The 23,933-nt window shown below is 36.9% G+C and overlaps 1 protein-coding gene across 1 annotated transcript in view; it reads right to left on the bottom strand.

Moving 5' to 3' along the window:
- The window catches only part of LOC121413170, a 32,766-nt gene extending 16,687 nt beyond the window's left edge, over nt 1-16,079 (bottom strand). Inside the window, exons 1-4 of the mRNA XM_041605933.1 lie at nt 15,351-16,079; nt 14,700-14,863; nt 14,139-14,404; nt 12,063-13,654 (exon numbers count right to left, since the gene is read on the bottom strand). Of these exons, the coding sequence (XP_041461867.1) occupies nt 12,063-13,654; nt 14,139-14,404; nt 14,700-14,863; nt 15,351-16,079 (2,751 nt within the window). The remainder of the gene's footprint in view (nt 1-12,062; nt 13,655-14,138; nt 14,405-14,699; nt 14,864-15,350) is intronic.
- Nucleotides 16,080-23,933: the final 7,854 nt, after the last annotated feature.

Here is a 23,933-nt window from a genome sequence, read left to right as displayed (position 1 = left end):
AAGGAAAGATGTCAGATCTAACAACTTGTCGGATGAAAATATTGATGAAACACTCCCCTGAGGTCAAATAGTCCAAAAAGCCACGGAAAAATCATTTGTTGCAATTTGTTCCAGGTAAGGGTATTTTGGACGGAAATTCACCCGTCTACATGCCTTAATGATTCCATCCAAAGTCAGACCAGGATAGAAGAGGCCTAACCTTGTTTTTTTTTAAATATATATATATATATATATATAAATATATATATACACTATTTTTTGGTGGTTTCTTGTCAATTCGAGGGTGCTGATTCCGAATCTGAATTATCCCACTCGTGTAACCTTGAGCATTTTCTGCAAATTGGCAAAATCCAATATGGCCGCCAAAATATGCAAATTACCCATGAAAATCCTAAAATTGTCCACACATTGGCTATGTAATGCATGAAATTGTGTGGCAGGAGTGGAATACTCTCTGAAAAAATAATTTTTGACAAAATATTTATTTTCCTGATATTCAAAATGGCCGCCAAAGGCCCTTGTATACTCTAGTATGTACAATATGAATAGGGAAAACTAATTTTCACAAAAAGTAGCACTAAAGTGCAAAAAATCGCGATGTATGAACGAAGTAATATATGCAAATCATCATTACTAACGAGATATATCATTATATTATGTCATATATAGGAACTTTTCTGTATTTTGATATCTAAAATAGCCGCCACTGGCCCAAACAGTATAGCGTACAATGGCAATGGGGGCAAAAAATTTCACAAGAGTGACCACTGAAATGCATATTAAGATTAAACGAGTGGAATACTGACTAAAACATAATTGTTAACGAAATATGCCATGTATGTGATGAATGTTTTATTTTGATATTCAAAATGGCTGCCAAAGGCCCTAAAAGAATAAGCACAATGAGAAAGAGGAGCAAAGAAATCACAAGAGTGAGCACTAAAATGCATATACATGTGATAAATTAATGGGATACTGTCTTAAAACGTATTTTCTAACGAAATATATCATTCAGGTTTCAAGTTTGTGTTAAATACTGTATTTTGACTTTCAAAATGGCCACCATAGACATTAACTGTATTATGTGCAATGCAAAGTGGGAAACCAATATTCACAGGAGTGAGCACCATAAAGGCACGTATAGTGATCTATGAGTAAAATATTGTCTGAAAGCAAAATTTCTATTATGATATATCATTTATTCTGCCAGTTAGGTGATAAATACTGTTACTGGAAAATCAAACTGGCCGCTACCGGCCATTACGGTATTATGCACAATGTGAATGGGAACAAATTATTTCAACAGAATTTGGCTTTGCTTGGCCAAATGGTGATGTTTGAGTAAAATAGTGTCTGAAAACATGATTTCTACCAAAATATATCATATCTTATGTAATTTAGGTGATAAATACTGTATTTCAACATTCAAAATAGCTGCCATGTGCCCTTTATTGTGAACATTATGTCTCCACTCAAATTGTATATAATACGATAAGGGCCTATGGTGGCCATTTTCGATTTAAAAATGCAGCATTTATCATCTTAATTACACAACATCATGATATATCTCGTTAGAAACCATGGTTTAAGACAATATTTCACCCTTACATCACAATTCACAATTATATGCAATTGTTAGAGTCAAGCAAAGCCAAATTCTGTTAAAATCATATGTCCATGTTACAATGTACACATAATTTTCGGACCTATGGCAGCCATTTTTGATTTCACAGTACAGCATTTATTGCCTCCACGACCAATATGTGATGTATTTAGTTAGAAATCATGTTTAAGACAATATTTTTTTCTCGTACTCACTCTTGCGAAAATCTTTTTCCCTATTCGCATGTTACATAATTAGTGATGGCTTGTAGAGGTTATTTTGAATGTCAAAATACAGTATTTATCATCTATATTTCAAAAGAAATGCTATAATTTACTTTTAAAAATATGTTTTAATGACATTTTACTCATACAACAGGATTATACGGATGTCATAGTCAAGCAAATCCAAATTCTTACAAAATTATATGTCCCCATTCACATTGTAGATAATATACTGTTAGGGCCTATAGGGGCCATTTTGAATTTCATAATACAGCATTTTTCTCATGCATGACAAAAGAAATGATATTTCCTCCTATAAAACACGTTGTCAGACAATTATTTACTCGTAGATCAAAATTACATGCATTTTTGTCTCGCCTGCGTAGCGGAGCGAGACATAGGTATCACTATTTCCGGCGACGTCGGCGTCGTCGTCGTCAACAATTGTGTTGTACACACAATAACTTTCTATAGCTTCGAGGTAGGACCACCAAATTCATACCAGAGATCCTTCTCCTGAAGGCACAGGTCAAGTTCGAATATGAGTCGAATTTGAATAAGGTCAAAGGTCAATGAACTTTCCATGACTGGCACTGTGCTATGTTGTACACATAATAACTTTCTATATCTTCGAGGTGGGATCACCAAATTCATACCAGAGGTCCATCTCCTGAAGGCACAGTTCAAGTTCGAATATGAGTCGAATTTGAATAAGGTCAAAGGTCAATGAACTTTCCATGACTGGCACTGTGCTATGTTGTACACATAATAACTTTCTATATCTTCGAGGTGGGATCACCAAATTCATTTATACAAGAGGTCCATATTTTTAAGGTACAGGTCAAGTTCAAATGTGAGTTGAATTTGATTAAGGTCAAAGGTCAATGAACTTTCCATGACTGGCATTGTCAGTGTTGTACACACAATAACTTTCTATAGCTTCGCAGTGAGATCGCCAAATTCATAACAGAGGCCCATCTCTTGAAGGTGCAGGTCAAGTTCAAATGTGAGCCGAATTTGAATAAGGTCAAAGGTCAATGAACTTTCCATGACTGGCACTGTGCTGTGTTTTACACATAATAACTTTTTATATCTTCGAGGTAGGATTGTCATACTCGTAACAGAGGTCCATCTCTTGAAGGTGCAGGACATTTTGCTCTCACATCTATCATAGCCTTTAATCAAAATGTGCTTATAAAAAACTGACTCTTTCAAACTTCCTACTTATACCCTATTACTTATTTTATCTTGTAGTACTTCACTCTTGCATCATTTACTTATCATATGCACACAGATCAATTTAGAAAACCCTACTGCTAAAGTGAAGGCAAGATGGCTAAAAATCACACACAATAAGTTTTTATATTTATCTTTCATGCACAACCTTTCCTCCATTTTTTCAAACATAAGTTTGCCATAACACCTTAGTAATTAATTTAATTCTACAATTTTACTCACATTATTATTAATTACATTCTTTTTCACTACTTGCATGGAAATAATTATAGCTTCATAGTATTGACAGCATTCTTAGTGTTATCTGATTTTCTAGGGATAAAGTAGGCCTATACCATTAATGCATATGTAAACTGTCAGAACCACAATTCACCCCCTAAACTGCTGACAGCCTCAGAAGTTATAGCATAGTTTTGACATGAAGTCTCTTCATAACTGCAATATGCAGGCGAGACAACGCTTGGCGTTTGCCTTGTATGTTTCTTACTCGGATGAAAATTAGTTTCTCCATTCGCATTGTACATGATATATATATATATATATATATATATATATATATATATATATATATATATATATATATATATATAGGGCCTATGGTGGCCATTTTAAATTTTAGAATGCAGCATTTATCACAAAAGGCATATTAAAAATTATGTTCAGTATTCCACTCGTTTATCTTAATAATATGCATTTTAGTGCTCACTCTTGTCATTATCGGCCCCGGCTATTGCCATTGTACATAATACTTTTTGGGCCAGTGGGCTATTTTAGATATCAAAATACAGCAATGTTCCCATATAATGACATAATAAATGAGATTTGCATATATTACTTCGTTCATACATCGCGATGTTTTCGCAGTTTAGTGCTCATTTTTGTGAAAATTAGTTTTCCTTTTCATATTGTAAAAAATAGAGTATACAATCGCCTATGGCGGCCATTTTGAATATCAGGAAAATAAATATTTTGTCAAAAATATTTTTCAGAGAGTATTTCACTCCTGCCACACGATTTCATGCATTTCATAGCCAATGTGCGGACAATTTTAGGATTTTCATGGGTAATTTGCATATGTTGGCGGCCATATAGGATTTTGCCGATTTGCGGAAAATGCTCAAGGTTGCACGAGTGGCAAAATCCAGATTCGTAATCAGCACGCTCCAATTGACAGGAAACCATCAAAAAATATTGTATATATAAAAAACAAGGTTTGGTCAAGTTTATATGGGGCCTATCATGGACTAAGTAGCTACTCTACAATACTTGCTTGTCACACAAAGTAAGACTATACAGCGTGTCCCCCAAAAATGTCCCTCTGACAAAGGACTGAATTCCTTGTAAAATGTGGTAGCATTCTCAAATAAATGTTCATGAGTAGAAAGCCCATTTCATGATCTAAGGCGGCTTGTCAAAGGTGTGCGTGCGTTTTTACCTTTATATTCTGCGGCGAACCCGCTCAGCGTGCCATTGTCCATTTTTCTTTCCTACGGGTCAGTGCTCTTGCCATTTAAGACGACAGCGTTCCCTTTTGCAGCGAAAACGGAAGCGTGCGCTTTTATCTTTTCTTTTGACACCCCCCGTTGGCTCTCCGATTAGATGTTTCTGCATGAGCGCCCTCTATGTCCACAATATCGACGTCTTAGGCAAACTATTAAACGAGCGATCTCTGGTCACTGATCTGGGTATCGTTGTGTCCTTGTATCGGTGTGCGTAGTTCAGTGGGGTGTATATTTTCAAAAGTTACGCTTTCACATTTTTTTGATAATTTTTCGTTTCGGGTTTCAGTATATGACAAAATTCAATAAGATTTAGATTTCATTTCTTTAATAGAACAATTAAGCTTTAGCCCTTTAGCACGAGCATGTTGTTTTATTTTGAAGAACATACCGTTAAGAAATTGAATTTCTGAAAGTAAGTGTTCAGGCGAGGGTAAGATTTTTTTTCATCACACTGAGCCCGCACAGTCAGCATTGTCGGGTGAAAAGGAAAGATATGGAATTGACATTAACATCTTTGTAAACGAAATGCAAAACCCCACGCAAAAGATGCAATATAAATCATACCTGGGTCCAAAAATGATGGCGTTTAAAGCAATACACTGAAACGCTACTGTGAAAAAAAACACTAAAAACATAAAATGCAAACGTTTTTTGGTGGAAAAAGGCTGAAAACTAAGGGCAGCGTTGAAATTCAAATTTGAGCTTAACATAGGTCTATGTTTAATTTAGCCCTCTTGTCAATTTGTTTTTGCTGTGAAATGTCCTTTTTTGAGGACTCTTTTTTTGGCGATTTTGCCCCCCCCCTTGTGGAAAATCCTAGATACGCCACTGCATTTGTTTAAACATTTGAATTCTAGAAACTTATATATTCACACATAATACAGATGCCGTGCAAAACAAACGAATAAAATATCATTTATTTGAACTTTAAAAAATAAATTGGATGCTCAAGCTGTCATATCGGTCATTGTAGCTTAAATGCACAATTCTTGAATTTCATTGCCCGAAATTCAGAACAAAAAGTACTTTCGTTACTTTTTAAGACCATTACAAACATCTTTACCTTCGAACGAAATCAAAAGCACTTAAAAATGAATATTGAAATTATCAAAGTTGAGGTAGTCTTGACCATGAATAGAGTTGAGTGTTTATAAAGGAATTATAGCGTCTTCTATTAATCACATTCTACACTTTAATGACCGATGAAAAATATCGCGTGAATGAAATGCAAATTAACACATTTAAGTGACTCCGACATGATATTGGACAGGAAAATCTATAAAATCTTTTTACCTGGGATCCTTCTTTATTCTCTTATATAAATTTCCCCTGTGATCTAGAGTGCTCTGTGACCTAGTGTTCTTGATTACCATCCTGGAGCCACATAACCGAAGGGGGGTCTGGGGCTGAGGCCTCAACAAGTACCATGATTTTATGCATGGTGACCCCACCCCTTCAAACCAGTCCGCTGGGGGAGGCGACTTAATTATTTCTTTCAATTTTCCTGTTCTACTTATAATATTCAATTTTGTCAACTTAATTCTGATGGCTTCTTTTTTCATCCAACTTTATTTCTTCCTTTGAATTTTCTAAAACTTTTCCAATCAGCACCGTATTTATTTTGAACAATAGTTGGGCTCTCAAAAGTATTGTGGTCTATTTTGTAACCTCTACTAAAAGAAGTCAGTGGGTCTATACGATGGTCTATATTCTGCACATCAGAGGGTAAAGTTATGTAGTGAAACCCGGGGGGGGGGATCATCCGGTCCGTGTGCCCCCCCCCCTTTGAGAGCCTTTATCAAATTTGTTAATGTAAATATGCCATTTTTACACAAGTGTGCCCCCTTTATTTGAAACTCACAACATGTATTTTAATGAGAACATGTCGTTCATACACAAATGAGGACCTTCACTTTAGCCTGGTAAACAGAGAGTTGGTAGGCAATAAATATAACTCAAATGTTCACATTAAGAGTAGACCTATAAAGAGGGAAGTTACATGGTTAATCAAAAATGTGTTGATAAAATATCAGTCGAACGTTATGTTATAATCTGCTTCGCCAGATAGGTTTTATGTAATATTGCTCTTTATAAAGGCAAGCATTAAACTACATTAAATGTCGAAATGTTAAGAAATATAATGGAAACCATATCAAAATGCACATTACGAAAAGAAACAAAATCAAGGTTCTACTATGGGGACAAAACGAGAACAAGAAAACTACCCATTTGATGCTCATTTTAATTCCCCGAAAGCCGGACGTTGAAAATGACATGGGCCAGCGCATTGCAAGCTGTATTTAACGGCTTACCCCATTGACAAGGTAGATTTAAATTACCCCATTCTTGATTGGGGAGATTAACTATATTCTTGAACAAAGAGGTGGTCTGACGGGTTGCGGATTTCAATAGAAAGATGACCTCTTGATTGGTAGGGGTATGTCAAGGGGAGATTATCACTTTGTCAGCGCGGGTGACTGTCTTGATACTTTGATGTTCCCCGATGTGCCTTCTATTCGAAAACCGTGTTTGCAACTAATCCCAATTATGAGACTATTTGGAATCAAAATTAAAGCCTAACTGCACCCTTTTCATAGATTTCGTTTGAAAATAAAATACTTGCGTTTAAGGTAAAATTGGAATATGAGAAATCGAAATATCTCATGAATTCAAAACGTATGTAGCAGGAATGAAATGCAGTTCGGATGTTACAGCACTCTAAATTAGAATGATCTCGTATTACAAATGTCAATTTTGCTAAAATGCACACAAACTCATAACTTGATAGACTCTGGGGGATGATATCGTTGATATAAAAATCGCATCTACCTCGATATGCAATCATTTTCATACTGCATCGGACTTGACATCCCGCAAAATCTTTTCCATAATTAGATGACCATCCATTCTCTTTCTTTTTAATCTAAATATAATCTATGTCTTTCAGGATCATGATATGAAAACCCTTTTATAAAAAACATGATAAATGAAAAACGCGTCTCAAGTTATACATGGTTCATTGCCGCAAATATACCAATCATCTTCGTTTGTTAATGTTTAATCATCAACATTATCACTGATATTATTATTCGTATTATCATGTCCATTAATATCACTTCAAAGTTCTAATTACCACCATCATCATCACTGTTATCATCATCATTCATTCATTATCTATTTCCAATCGTTCTCCAGTATCAATTTTATAGTTTATATAATCCCAGGTGAGGTGAATGGGTACCCGGTAGGAAGAAATTCCTCGAATGCTCTAGCGCGGCCCGATCAAGGTAGCCGTGCTAAAGCTGGGGTAATAATAGCAGGGCCCTCTGGGAGAACAGTTTTCGGAACTGAAGTGGCTACCCTGGGTAAATATGCCGCTATTATTATTATTATTATTATAAAAAAATGAAAGATAATGGTAATGATTATGGTGATGTTGGTAATCATGAACATTAGATCCGTTTTGTGAGATAATTTATGCGATTTTACACGCTAATCGCTACTCGATGATGGTGAAAGAAATCTTTTAAATAGCACAACAGAAGTCGGGGCGGTAGTTACTGCATACACATACTTTAATACACTACATTATTACAAAAGATTCCCCATCGGGCGGGCCAACGGTCTTTTGAAGTAGGTTTATCTATTGAAATTACGACAATAATCACGGCAGCGGATATGGGGAATTCAAGACTGTGAGCTTCTAGCTCTCCCATTGTTTTCTGTGGCGACCCGCTGAGCATGCTATTGTCAATGATTCTCTAATATACGGGTGACTGATCTTGCTTTTTCATGATCATAGGCCAGGGCAATGACTAAGAACAGTTCGATGAGTATCAATGCCAAGCAATCCTGAAAGGTCAATAATGTTCAATTCTCTTGATGGAGAAGCTTATATCATGGCCCTATTTGCTTTTGCTTTTAGGCCAGTAAGTGTACTAACTAATATTAATAATAAATAATCACATTCCATCTATTTTAGAGCAATGACCTAATGCTAATATCACTCTACATATCTCCCTGCAGCTTACGGCCCCATAATTTATCTTCACCCGTGAATTACCGAATTTTGAAGCTTAAATTATTGAACATAATGGCATCCTAGTATTGTAATGATGTAATCACTGCAAGTGCAATATAAATAAAAACATTAATTTAATTCTACTCACGTTGATTTTACTTTAGAACAAACTCACCCCCTCTTCTACTTCTTCTATTTCTCCGTCGTTATTCTTCTTTTCCACCTTATAATTTTTCTTGTTCTCATCCTTCACTCCCTTCTTCATCTACTCTTCTTACTCCTCCTTTTTTTAAAATCTTTTTTTTCTTCTTCATATCCTTTGTCGTCTTTCATTATTCTTTTTTCTCCACCTCATCCTTTCCTTCTGCTTCTTTCTTTTCCTTCCTCCCCTTTTTCTACGTCTCCTCTCTTCTTGTTGTTCTTCTGCCCACCTGCCCTTCTTATACGTCTCCTACTGCTTTTCCTTCGTCCTTCTTCTTTTTCTTCTTGCGTCTCCTTTTTTTCTCTATCTTCCTTTCCTCTCCGTATCCTTCCTCATCTCTCATTATTAATCTCATCCCTTTTTACTGCTCCTCCATTCTACATGTACGTCTGCTTCTCCTTGGTAATTCTTCTTCTCCTCCTCCTTCTCCCACCCCATCGATTTATGATGATAAAATTATAATGAAATAATAGAAATGTTAACGAAGATAATACTTATAACAGAGAAATGAAGATGATTGCGATAGTAACAGCGGTGATGACGATATCGATAACTATGGGAGGATATAGACCATGTACAGCACAACGTATCAGGCGCAATTTCAAATATGATTACATGACGATTTCGATACGAAATATTCATCATAAATCTAGACCTAGTACATTAATATACACTTATCTTTGTAGAATAATGAAATTGCCGCTCAATATCGATAATTCTGATGATCACTAAAACAGAAAAGCATACGTGGGACAGTGTATTATAACATTGCCTCGAAAAATACCTGACATTTGATGGAATTCTGTGCTTATATCGCTCATTTCTCAGCACTTTTACGACTTTCTTTCACAGGGCTATTTGGCAAATATTTTTCATTTATACAAACACTTCGTTGGTAAATTTCATTGGATTCTGATCGAACAAATTTTCAGATCGTTACCACAGTTGGTATTTATCTTCAATTCCGAACATTACGTTTAATACGTTAAACCAATTAAATGAAGTTATACTTTAGTCTGTAATATGTTGTTTTTATGTTGTACTCTCATACCCCGAGAGGGGATCGATAGGGTGAATAAAATGTAAATCTAAATCAGGGGCGGATCCAGCCTCCGCCAATAGGGGGGGGGGATTATATGAAAATTTCATTGGTCGCGCTTCAGTGATTTTGAATATACACTCTGTCACGTAACAGAGTTGCGTTTTTGCCCATTCCAAGTTTTCAGCATTGATGCGTTTCTGCATTGTCTATGCATTGTTAACCCATATTTTTACATCCTGGATCTGAGCAGGGCTCATCAAATTATAAACTTGGGCTAGAAACATGAAAAAATATGTTTTTTTGATAAGGGGAATCAGTGCACCAACTTGAAAGAAAAGTAAATGATCGATGAGTAAAATAAGCTGAAAAATAAAGGGGAATCCACAAATGAACACCCTTTGCGAAAAAGGAACTTTACCAGAGAATTTTTTTTTCTTTTACATTGAAATAACTTGACCAAAGTAGCGTAATAACTAAAAAAAAAGAAATAAGACAAAATGCAGTATTAGGCATGAATTAGCCATGAAACAGACATGACCTATTGTCTTAATCGTTGTGCATCTCCCGTTTTCAAATATAAAATGAGCTGTCAAACATTGGTTTTGCCCTTCTGAACATGCGCAAGGTTATGATTTGATGAGCCTGTTTAGATCATGGAGATTTCTCTGGTCAGATCAGGGAATTCCTTGGTCAGAATGGTCAAAGGGGGTTGATATGCTAGAAAGTGCACAACACACAGTAGTTATATTATAGACTGTAGATACATTATAGACTGTGTATTCAAAGCCACTGAAGCGAGACCAATGAAATTTTATAGAAGTAAGAACATTACATGAGCTTCCTATATCCATACATTTCATTGAAAATTATTTTTTATTTTTGGAGGTAATAAAGCTGCATATAAGAGGGACATTTTTTTAGGGGGGGGGGAGCGCTGAACATGACGAATATGTAGCACGTGTGAAACCAAACTAGAACATGATGAGAATCATGAATGCTAATCGCAGTCACGATTACAATAGGAATCATCATTACAATGATGATTCAAGATTTACGTGTGAAGAGGCCCTTTGTAACATCTACATGAATCAAATGAGCGTCCATAACTCTTTGTCTAGACGGGATGGTGTGTCTATTTCAGACCATGCGTAAGTTCTCGGTCTAGAAATGATTTACTCATAATGTCGCTCATTCAAAAGACTCTGATTCACTATTCATCTAAGGTTCACTGTCACTAAGGACACTGCTTTAGTGAAAATGGATTGAAAAGTCGTAATGATCACAGCCGGATCACAGTCGTAGTAGCAGGATTAGTAAGAGCTATCTCTGCAATACTAGGTGTCAACATGGAAACGTACATGTAGTAACGAATAGTTGGAAATTGGTTTTCACATTTTCTCCCTAAGTGGGAAGTCTCGTGACCATTTATACCCAAACTGTGAAAGGGGATAACTCTACAAGATTTTTATGATAAATTGCAGCTTCCCTCTCTAAAGCCAGGGTTTCAGCAAAACCGAATTTTCCCGAGTAAATTCGGACCGATTCCAGCCGAATCCGGCCTAATTTTGATGGTTCCGGTGGATTCGGAATCTATTTGTCTCTGATAAGGGGGGGGGGGTAGTGGAGCTCCCCGAATGGAGACGAATGAGTCCCGAACATGTCCTGATTCAGCGCAGAATCACAAAGAATCGACCGGAATCAAATTTGGCCATATCGAATAAATCCGAATGCCACCCGAATAGTGGCAAGAATCTGGCCAGGTAATAGCCGAATGTAGCTTGATTGTTCCAATTACAGCAGAATGACGACCCGAAGGTGATGGCCAAATGCGCGGAGCTCGGACCGTTACTCCCGAAACGATACGAATAATGAACTTGGCTAGAATACTCCTAATGCCTCCCCTAATCCAACCAAATACCATCCGATTACATCCAGTATGTGAACCGAATGGAGTTTGTTGTAGCCCCGTTCGGGAGTATTTTGGAGGGTAGTCGGGTGGTTTTGAACAACATTTCACAATGAGCCGAATTCCTCCGGGAATGTTCCCGAATCCATTCCGAATATTCTCGCATTCGCGGTGGAAAAAAGAATAGTAAGTAAAAGTAATCAATTTGTTTCTGACACTCCCTTAAACCTTTATTTTATTAATAATTTGTTATATACATTGTGAATATGATATATTTGATATGCATGGTAAATGTCTGTATAATTAGCATTTCGAAAGTCGCTTACCACTACACGATGATTCATGATAAAGATATGTCCTGATACAGTGTGCGCCTGCATCAACTTCCCGATCTTAAATGCCTTGCTGGATGAAGTCGATAGATGATCTGCCACAGCTTTGGCCACTGTTTGGTCTTGACTCTCATATGCTACATCAACAATGAAGTCATCATCGTTACCCCCAAATAGCCATGTTGATACATCACTATCTGTGCATGCTATGAGCCGAGACACGATATCCAATCCGACCTCCTTCTGCTGGGCTGAGGTAAAGTACATAAGCTCTTGGAATTCTCTTGCTCTTCCGATGATACCCATCATCAACTTGTCGTACTCGCTCCTGTCTAAATTGTGGAGAGATGCCAAATACTTCCCTGATAGATACTCCTGAAAGAGCTTATGAGGGAACTGCACATATGTGACTGCAAAATGAGAACGGTGTCTCTCTTTCATTGAAGGGGTTTGGATTTGCTTAGTGAGCACTCCGACTTTGCAACCTGTTTTCAGAGTTCCTGGCCAGCGCTGGAACTCCTGTTCGGTGAACACCAGTCTCCTCTCATGGAGTCCCCGCAATGCAAGACAACCTATATCACACAGATGGCATACAATCTCCCTACGTTTCGAATCCAATTCTCTGCCGATATCACCTGCAGACGTACCGTGCTTAAAAAGATGATGATAAACCAAAAATTGGACCATCTCATCGATCAGCTGAGAGAAAGTTTGTAGTTTGGACATTGCCTTACGGCGTTCGCCGTCAAAGTCTTTCCACATAATACACAGCATTGCTGTGTATATTGGGAAGGGGGCCATGTTCTCTCTGATCACATCGTTGTTCGATATGAATCGATTCAAATCTTCAGATGAAGTTGTGTCTGGATGGAAGAACTTGGTGATGTAGGAGGAAAGATTTTCATCAGAGAAACCTTCCACGGCAATGAAAGCATAAAGCTTTCTAAGCTCTGAAATCTTCCGTATCTCATCTGATCTCCATCGTCTCGATGTGATTAGTACTTTCCCTGACTTGAATAGCCGATTCAGGATGATAAGGGCGATTTGGTAACAGCTATCAAGATCGCCAGCTAACTCGTCAAAACCGTCCAGAACTAGAAGGACGTCTTTCTGATGGGAAAAGACATACTTGTTTAGCTGCATGGCTGTAACCTTGATGTCGTCTGGCAGGTAAGACATTATGATCTCTCCAATGGTCTTATCCTTTACTTCACGAAGGAGGACGAGAAGTACAAGTTTGAAATCTTGGTAACCTGTTCCACGAATCCAGTCCCAAACGATCTTTGCACAGAGAGTTGTCTTCCCCACACCACCTTCACCTTCAACCAACAAACGTTTAGGAAGGACTCCGTTGACTTTAGTCTTGAGCAGGTCTGTGTAGAGTATTGGTGCCTTTAGAGTTGTTCCTTTGTCTTCTTCCAACAACGTTAAGTTGGTGAAGATCCGGTCTAATTGAAATAGAAGGCTGTTGTTCAGTGGATCGGCTTGAATCTGACAGTGATGAAGTGCAGAATATTCTTTGACCTCTTTGATGACCCGTTCGAATTCTTCTTCTGTCAGTGATGGTATGTGATCTCCGACCTGACCTGTGATGATAATAGAAAATGAAATATCTCAACTACAAATGAATTTCTTTCTTTATGAGTTTCACTCAATGGATTTGAAGTACATGTTTTGTGTCAATTTGATATTTTATATCGCTTTTGCTTGTCTACTTTGGAAATATCTTATGCACGTTTTCAATGTTTTTTTAAATAAATATCCGAGCCCATTATGATCTAGAATGAAGAGCAACTTCAGTCTCTTGTAATGATTAGTATTTTTCTAATTTTTGATATGATTGAACCTATTACTAAGATTATCACTACCATCATTATCATCATTACCTCTAACGATTATTATGTCAATGGTATGTAATATTATTTTCATTGTTTGTACAACAGCCCATCGTTCTAATTGTTATCAGCCTTACAATCATAATTATCATTGTTCAAACTATTATAATAATTTTATCTCATTAACATTATGATCATTTCTCTGCACAGGAGTAGTATAGGTGGTGGTAATTACCTTTCTGTAATTTGTCGGCGAGCTGTACGAGATTGAGGTCTTTTAACTTGTTGGATAGTATCTCCCTCGCTTCATCTTGTAGTACTGTCTTCAGCCATTCACAGAGCATCTTATAGATAGCTTGCATTATGTTGCCAATGTTGTCTTCCTTGAATCGACTTAGTTGAGCCTCAGTGAATCCTAAAGCTAGTCCAACCTTCCTGAAGTCTGATGGATCCATACCGTCAGCAAGGAGATAGAGTTCAAACTCAGTTAGATTACCCAGGCTAAATAATAATTAAAGACACCAAAGAAGATATATGGATGCTTAGAGAGGATCAGAAACATATTTTCAATTTGTTTTCAGTAACGTTGAAAGTTTGTCATATTTTGTAAAATCATAAAGGTTTTCATAATTAATACAGTGTGACAGTTCGCAGAGAAAAACTAATGGGAAAGAAAATATGCTACAGCTAGCCATGCTTGCCGGAGAACCGATATACGGTAAGACTCTTTCGATATTCTTTAAGATTGAAACCGTCATGAAAATATTTCAAAACGATTCATTTTCTATTTGCTTACTTGGTGTTTGGACCAGGGTTTTGCTCCACATCACCAGACCTCAGTAGGAGCACGTTGGTCACACCAGAACAGAACAAATTCCTTTGTATTTCATCTGCGTCTCCACTGGATGAACGTGATCTACTGCCTGTAGAAATTGGAGTTCCATGAAACCCTGCGATCTCCTAAAACGAAGAGGACATGTGACAGAAAGACCCTTTAAATGATACACGGATTACTTTACAAGTTGTTATATAGTTTTATCAAATTCATATCTTTCCGATTTATTTCGCTTCAAGTGGTGTTAACATACCTAACATGTCAATGAACATGACAGCATTAACTTTCTTTGATTTTTGTTCGAAAAGTTGCTCTGCCTCATTATATATTTATTTTATCGGAAAATTCAATACAGTGTCCAGATATCAACATGGTTTAATATTGTGCTTTTTGTATCAGGATTTTTTAAAACCAATCAGAATCCTCACACACGCTATATGTTGAATAATTTCTAGGTAAACGTTTTAAAGATAAATGGCTATAAATTGCATTTGCCAGGCAAACGTTAAAAGACATTTTTCTTGTTATGGTAACGGTGTGTTCCAACTTATTCTTACTGAGAAAAGGATGGTTCTAGAGAGAGACAGTTTTCTTTTTGAATATCAGACATACCCTCATACACAATGTGTGCTCAGCTTTGCTAGATGTATCCAGTTTAGAACTAGGTGAAGATTGGCCATGTATTCCCGACGGTAATGAATTTGATGTCTCTTTCTCTTCATGCTTGCCGTCATGTTGAGAACTAGGTGCATGTGAGTATGACTCCGATGGACCATCCGGTTGGTTTGGTTCACTTATTTGAGTTGAATCGCAGATGCTAGTAGGAGATACGCCATTAATGGTTATATATCTCATGTCCAACTCGTCAAGGTCACAAGGCTCTGGTGCCTGCTCTGGGGCCTTGGTGTCAGAATGATCATAGACGGGAATAGGTTCCTTTCCTGTCGAACAACGGATGCGGTCATCAGCACACAGTGATCCATGTTGAGCGATATTATCGGGGCTTCTGATGTCAAACGAAGATCCATTGACGGTATGACAACCAGGAATGGCCGCGGTCGACAGAGTCTCCGAACACACACCAATGTTGTTACTGCTGATGTTACTTGGAGATTCAGTTTTGGTGGTTTTTAGTTCTACATCACCAGAAGACGGAGGTTGTTGACAGGATGTACTGACAGCTTTGCTCTTTTCATCATTTGAAGAGCCATTGCTAGATGGATTCTGGCTATTGGCATTGGCATTTTCCTTTGATTGATCAGCTTCTTTCTTCGGATCATGGTGGAACCTCCTCAGAAAGGTGCCGATCCTGACACGCCAGACACTGAGAGAGACAGGCATGGTGACATCAGTAGACTGCGTAACATTAAAAAAAAAACAGAGAACGTATTTGCCATTGATGAATAGTGGACGCTATATCATTGATGTATTAAAAGAATCTGCATGAACTGCAAAGTATAATAGCTTTAAAATATACAACCAGTGGCCGGTATACTGAACTCTGGTTTAAAATAGTTTGAAGTTGGGGTTCAACTTTTGGGAGCCAGATATCAATAACTACATGATCAGTTTATCATTGCATTGTGGCATACGGCTCTAGATTAAAACATTGAAAATCATCTGATAATGATAAATTTACCCTTAAAAGATGGGATATATCCCAGTAAACTCAAGGTAAAGCATGATGAGAAAAGGATATTTCATGCCAGGCATTGAAATCCAGCACTAGGCATGAGAGCCAGACATTTTTATCATTTGATGATCGAAAAGGAGAAAAGAGACATCCCTTGTATTCTTTTTTGGAACGATTTCTTTAGCTTGCCTCTTGAATACGATTCTTAGAGTTTAAGCCCAGTTGATTTTATTAACAAAACCAGGATTAAACAATTTAATTTTAAACTTATTCATAGAATACTACCAAGTAAAGACAATTTTCTGTAATTGAGGTATCAAATTAAAGAGCAGATATTGAACTTTTTAAAAATGTGGTTTTCTTTTTGAAACCCAGATACATCAAACGTCATCAAACGTCATGCCTTCGTAGCGAACGGACGCGTCTCTGGGGAGCTCTTGCCCGCTAAATTCAAAACTACTTTGAGAAATGCATTTGTAATCTACATTTTGGTGGCACATAAATTCATCGTTATGAGTAAACATTTATCGCCGAAGAAGTCTACTTATAATCTACGAAAAGCTAACGAACCTAAAACCAAACGCAAAGGAAAGAATCAACCTAAACCTTCAGTATCAGGTATGGCTACCTATAACGCCGCTGATCTTGCTGATACCGAGTTACGTGAAAGACCTACGGCCGGACCTCCGGCAAGTGACTCTGCCTCAACGTTTGACTTGAGCGACGTTACTGATGCGGGCTCAGATCGAGTGCTTACTAGCATGGCCGAAATGAATTCATCTTTGTCAGGAAAGCTGGATAGCGTTTTGAGCCAATTAGTTACCATCAAGTGTGATTTAGCTGAAACCAAAAAGTCAATTTCTGAAGTTGATAAGAAGGTGAATTTCGTCACTGACAAAGTGTCTGCCCTGGAAAAGAACGAAATCCCACTTCTAAAGGAAAAAATAAAAAAGCAGGAGGAGGAGATTGAGACAAGGCTAACGCTAATTGAGATACATCATCGGAAGCAGAATCTTCTCGTTTACGGTATTCCCGACAGGCTAAATGAAAACATTGTTTCTACTGTCCAGGAAATCTTGTGCCACTTCCTAAGGATCGCCCCAGACGATGCCCGGAAGATACCCCTAGTAAACGCCCATCGTTTGCCCAAGCCTCGCAACGGAAACGTTAAGCAACTAGTCGGCCAACCCCAGCAAGAGCCCGGACCTAGCCCGATCATCATCCGTTTTTCGTCGATGTTTGACAGAGACCGCCTACTTCGCGCCTTTGAATCTCAACCGCGCCAGAGAGGCCCCGAGTCTAATCTATCAAACCCAGCTCATCAGGCGACAAGTGTCCTGATGTTCTCTCGCGTCACCATCCGCAGTGACCTCCCCCCTAAGCTGAAGAAGGAACGCGGACGCCTTGCCGCAGAAGCTTATCGACTCCGGCGGCAAGAGAAAGTTTCGACGCGAATTCGTCTTGTCGGATCCAAGGTAATCCTCCAAACCCGCCATGCCTCCGCCAGTGGATCGCAACCTACCGCTTGGGATACGTGGACAGGATAAGGCAAGTTATCTTTCACGCTCTTTACCCTAATCGATCCTTAATAAAGTAAATTACATAAGCATTGAAAAGGAGTTGACTCTGAAAAACGGCATTAAAAATAAAGTGATAAAGGAGTTGATTCAATAAAATGCAGCAGACATAAGAAACTGATTTATACTCGCATCGAAAAGGAGTTGATTTTGAAATGCGGCAGAAATAATCAAGTGACTTATACAAGCATCGAATGGGAGTCGACTTAGAAATGCGGCGGAAAATAGCCAATATCATCAATATTCGTCCAAATCGTTAAAAAATAATAAGGACAATTAAATAACTAAAAAATAATAACATTTTTATAGGAACGAATAGACCTATGAATGTGCCAGCGTTTTGTTGTACTGAACCCTTTTTTTTATATAAGCGATGTCGTTTGCTGTAGAACATATTCATTACAAGGATATCATGCATGGGCCTAGTACAGAAATTTCTCATTTAAATGTATCTGAATTTGTTTTATTATGATGTATTCGTCAATATTCGTTATTAAAAAGAAAATTACTATTTGAATTGGTTTTTGCAAGACGAAAGTTCTGTGTATCAATTCACTTGTTCTCGTGCAAAACGTGCCTGTAGATGCAAACAACAACCCCCCAAAAGCTCAACTTTGCAACAACAACCAAAAAGTTAAACGCTATGCCTAGCGAACATTGCATTTTTCGAATGCCAATTCTCTTTTTTTCTTCTTCTTCTTTTTTTCGTGTATTTCTCAGTTAATCACGCTATTGACAAAACTTTGAATAACTGTTTTCCCGATACCTTGGTTATAGTTTTGACTCCTCTAACTCGGTTGAATGTTGTTGTTAATTTGCATTTATGGCACGACCACAGTACGATGTTTATTTTGACAGGCTCTTTTACCCGTTAAACTGAAAATATTCATCCTTCCATAAGTCGACCTGTCATTTTGATATGTATGTAAAATCACATATTTTCATGTTTGTCTCTGACAACGTTAGTTGGTCTGTCTGACTGATGGTAAGAAAATTTGATAACTATCAAATTCGTTATAATGAATGATAACCCAAAAAAGTATTTCATAATGTTGCTTGCTGTATGCAAATTTGAAACTTATAGCGTTTATGTCTACATGTTTTTTTTATGCTTATTTTATAAATTATGTTTCACTGGGCACTAAACCTCACAATTAGGTCTAAAGGGCAGGTTCGCCCTGACAAAAGGTTTGTTGTGGGGATGGCGGAGGGAATAGTGAGGGGTATTGCCGGGGGTTTGGGAAAAAATCATCAAATAATTAAAAAGTTATTAGAATTTCAATTATTTCATTTGTGACGTCATGTGCGAGCAGCATTCCTACATAGCGAATGGTAAAAAATCAATGAAATGTCATTTTCTCAAAAAATTGAAAATGGTTTTCACTGTAAACTTTTGTATATCAATAGACAAATCGTTCACACCAGATCATAAAAAGAAAACAAAATTAAGTCATCAGGAATCATACAAAATTTGAAATTCATACATTTTATATTACATAACACATGGGGCAGCTGCTCGTTTATGAGGTCACAAATCCAGAGTTTTGAACTCTAATAAATTTCTTACTCTTTAATGGATTTTCCTCAGACCTTCGCCAGTATTTTTTTTTTTATTGTTTTTTCTGCTATTTTTGCAGCAGGGTTTTCTTCGGGGTATGCTTTCCCTTTAACACTCTTCAATTCAATCTTTATATAAGATTGAATAATAATTCGTCCCTCAATAACCATGAAAAAAATGAACAAGAGAATAATGGATGTGTTTAGTACTGTTGATATTCAGCTTTACTTTTCATAGTTCCTCCCTTTATTTTAAATAGACACAAATTGCATGTCAATTGACATGAATATGCCTGGTTTTTCATCTGCACAATTGATTTTCCTTGTAGGGCAATTTTCTTGCTCACAAAAAATGTGCATGCCCTACAGTTGGGTCGTATTGACATCGCTTGTTAAAGCATCTCTTAACCTGATTGCCCATCTCATCACATACACTGTGACCCCCCCTTTTTGTTTTGTACTTCTCATGCACTGCATACCTTTAAACATCCAACATCACATAAATTGATGCAATATTATCGTGTGTAAACATGTCAAGTTGAAATAAAGTATACCATCTATTATGTACTTCATTATGCATACATTTGAGTGTTCGTATTTTTTTATGTGATCCGACTATCTCATTCCTTTGATGAGATTTGGGGGGGGGCAATTCATAATTTAGATTGAACGCTAAACCTTGGATGGTATGGGTTTCGCTCAGTTCTGGTTGGGCGTTGCCCCCATGCGTTTTCCTGCATGTGATGAATTGGTTATTATACATGTTTGCATGCCTTTACCCTGTTCATATTCAAATTTTCGGTTTCTCTTAAAAAAAACAAAACATGTATGTATATATAGTAATGTGAATGTCTTTTCTGGGCGAAATAGCGTAGGTCGCTTTGGTTGGGCGTTGCACCTAAACCATGTTTAATGCTTTGTTATACGTTTGTCGGAAATGCTCAATGTTTTCATAGTATATTTTCGACCCAGTAAACAAACACCCAGTACAATAAATTGCAAGACTTAGGAATGTATTTTCGACTGCATGCCATTACCTTGTTCATTTTCTCAAATACAATGATGACATTCTCAGGGCTCCATTAAAGATAATTATAGCTCAGTTTTAAAAACGTGACTCTGTTTGGGAATCGTTGGGTTTTGGTTGGACGATGCTCATTAATCATGCTTTATAATGCTTTAATTGCATGCTTTCGGATTTTTTTTGTTAAGCAATTTCCCGCGCGTTTAAAGTATTTTAAGCGCCATCGCCAAATTATACATAAGAATGATCTATTGGAATGACTCTACATTGTCTTTTATTCAAAGTGACAATTACCGCTTCTTCTAAAACATGTTTTGAAGGATGTTAAATTGCGAACACCTAATCTTGACTGGTATGGTCATTTCTCGGTTTGGTTGAGCGATAATATATTTTAATTGCATGTTTTGGGCTGTTTCAACGAATGTATGGAGGTAATTGTTTATGTACACCTGAATCCAGTTGGTATGGGCATTGCTCGGTTTTGGTGACTATATTCAGGTAGTCAACCAAGGCCGAGCAATGTCCTTAGGAATATAATGTTCCTTTCATCAATCTCGCGCTTCATCGCATGTTTTGGGGAAATGCTTTTGTGTTTCACAATTTCCCGCGTGTTTTCATGCATTCTCCCTTTGGATATAATTGCAACTTACGAATTGTTTCGCTTGCATGCATTTACCCTGTTCATAACAACCACATTCTTAAGCAGTGCATTATAATTGGGGGTAATTAAAGTTTGAATGTAAAAGGCAGTATGGTTTTGGGCGCCGCTCGGTTTTGGATGAGCGCCTCAAAATGTTATCCAGTGCTTTATGTTATAATGTATTTTTTTCTTGAAATGAATTTTCAACGATTTCCCGCGCGTGTTTTGATAAAATGTCATTATTGATGTACCATCGCCTATTTATCGATATACATTGCCTTGTTTGCATGCCTTTGTTGTTCACACTTATAAAATGGCAACAATGATCACTTTCTCTAAGCATGCATTTGGCCAGAACTCCAGATCCCAATTGTTATGGGTAGTGAAAATTGCATGCTTGGTTCTGGTCAAGCGATCGTTGCATAATTTTGCTTGTAAGCTTTTACCACATTCATTTACAAAAAAGAACAACAATGCCATTCCTAATAAGCATGAAAGTACCTTGTTCATATGTGAATACCAGACCCTGGTTAGTATGGGTATTCCTCGACTTTTTTTATCTCCGTTTTTTTGTTGTTTGTTATTCATTGTTCAATACTTTGATGCATGTTTCTAATCGTACATTTGTTACACGCCTTTTCCCGATTATGTCATAATAATAATGCATTCTCTAAACATTCTTTGACTCAATCGAGATTGCTTTATTCAAATGTGAATGTTCGACCCTGACCGGTTTAAGTATAGCTTGTCTTTGGCTAAGCGACGCTCTTGTATTTTTCATTGCTTTCATGGAAGCTTTTAAAATGCTCATTGCCAATTTTCTCTTGTGTTTTCATGAATTTTAAAATTTAGACTGGCTGATTGGTATTGATTGGCCTGGTATAGCGTACTCTCCTTTGTTATGTATTTATTGCTCTGGTGTATATTTTTTCATAGAAAATTGCCTGTTTGCATGTCTTTACCAAAATTAGCAACAGCAACAATTTTATCTATTTTCAGTCGTACGTGGCAAAAATTATTGTCGACTCTTTTCATGTCCACAATATGGATTTTGCTTATATTGATGTGCTTAATCTTGTTATTTGCCAACCTGTATGGGGTTATCGTTATTTTTCATCATTAGCATTTCTTATATTGATTTTTTTTCTTTGGGCATCTCTCCAGTAATTATCAATGATGTATGTTTACCATCTTTGCTCTCTGACGCGTTTGTCCGCTCTGCCTACGAAGATTTCTGCTAAATGCTGCCCTCTCTCGAACTTTTATGAATTCGTTATTTGTTTTTATGTGTTCGTGTTTCTATGTATCTATGTTACTTATTTGTTCCCACACAGGACCTTTTATTTTAATTACTCTTCTTTTACCAACTCATTGCCGAAAGTAGTAGTGAATGTTAAGACACTAACTGTACTTCCGTGAATACTTTAACTGATATGCCGTTTTATTCCTTGAGTAATGATGACCTCTCCATTAATTTGAATACACATAATTCAAATGGCAACCCTCAGGCTAATTTGGCGTACAACCACTTTGTAGCAAACAACATCAATGCATCATCAGAACTTCTAGATTTTCACACTGATCATGACTTAATTCGCAATCCTTCATCAGAATACATCACTGAACTTCAATTCAAAAACACTAGTAAACAATTCTCCAAAGATATATTTTCTTTATTACATTTAAACATAAGAAGCATAAATAAACATTTCGAAGAGTTCCAACTGCTTTTAGACAATAATTCATCTAGACATTCGTTTTCCATTATTGGACTTACAGAAACTTGGTTAACTGATGAATCCAATATTCCATTTGCATTAGATCAATATGATTTCGTTTTTAATAACAGGAAAGATAGACATGGCGGTGGTGTTGCGTTATATGTTTCCCACAATTATGAATACAAAATTCATGACGAAATCACTACTATGAATGAATATATAGAGTCACTTTTTATCGAAATCAATGTCCTAAATTCCAAAAATATAATTGTAGGTGTTATATATAGACCACCAAATTCCAACCACAATGATTTTTTACTTTATCTTTCTAACTTAGTTAGAAATCCATTGTTGGTGAACAAAGATGTTTTTATATTAGGAGATTTTCATATCGATATATTGAAGCATGACAGCAACAATACTGCCCATGAATTTCTTGAAACATTTTTGACTTCTTCATATTTGCCATTAATATCAAAACCCACTCGCATTGCAGATCGCTCTGCAACCCTTATTGATAACATATTTTGTAACATCATGCCGTCTCCTGATTCTGAAATAATACTATCCGATCTGACAGATCATTTTCCCATTATGTCACATTTTCCCCTTAAAAATTCGTGTATTAATCCTTCCAAGCCATCAAGGCGGAGACCTACTCCCGAGAATCTTGCAAGATTGGGTGTTTCGTTAGAATCTGTTGACTGGTCGCCTATTTATAACAATAACGATGTAAACACATGCTTCAATAACTTTCTGAATATTTTTAACAGTGAATTAGACAAGCATATTCCAAAAGTAAAAGATAAACAAACTAACTACAAAAAATCACCGAGACTTCCTTGGATATCCAAAGCACTTTTGCGTTCAATCAACAGAAAAAACAGTTTATATTATAATTCCAAACTTAAAGGTACTCTTCAGGCAAAAACTAAATACACCACATATAAGAATACTTTAACTAAAACAATACGTTTGGCAAAGAAAAGATATTTTACAGATCAAATAATTCTGTATAAACACGACATTCAAAATACATGGAA

This window comes from Lytechinus variegatus, chromosome 4 (assembly GCF_018143015.1).
Source record: "Lytechinus variegatus isolate NC3 chromosome 4, Lvar_3.0, whole genome shotgun sequence".
Taxonomy (NCBI): Eukaryota; Metazoa; Echinodermata; class Echinoidea; order Temnopleuroida; family Toxopneustidae; genus Lytechinus; species Lytechinus variegatus.
Note: the sequence above shows the minus strand (reverse complement) of the source record. Positions and strands in the feature narration are given on the sequence as shown.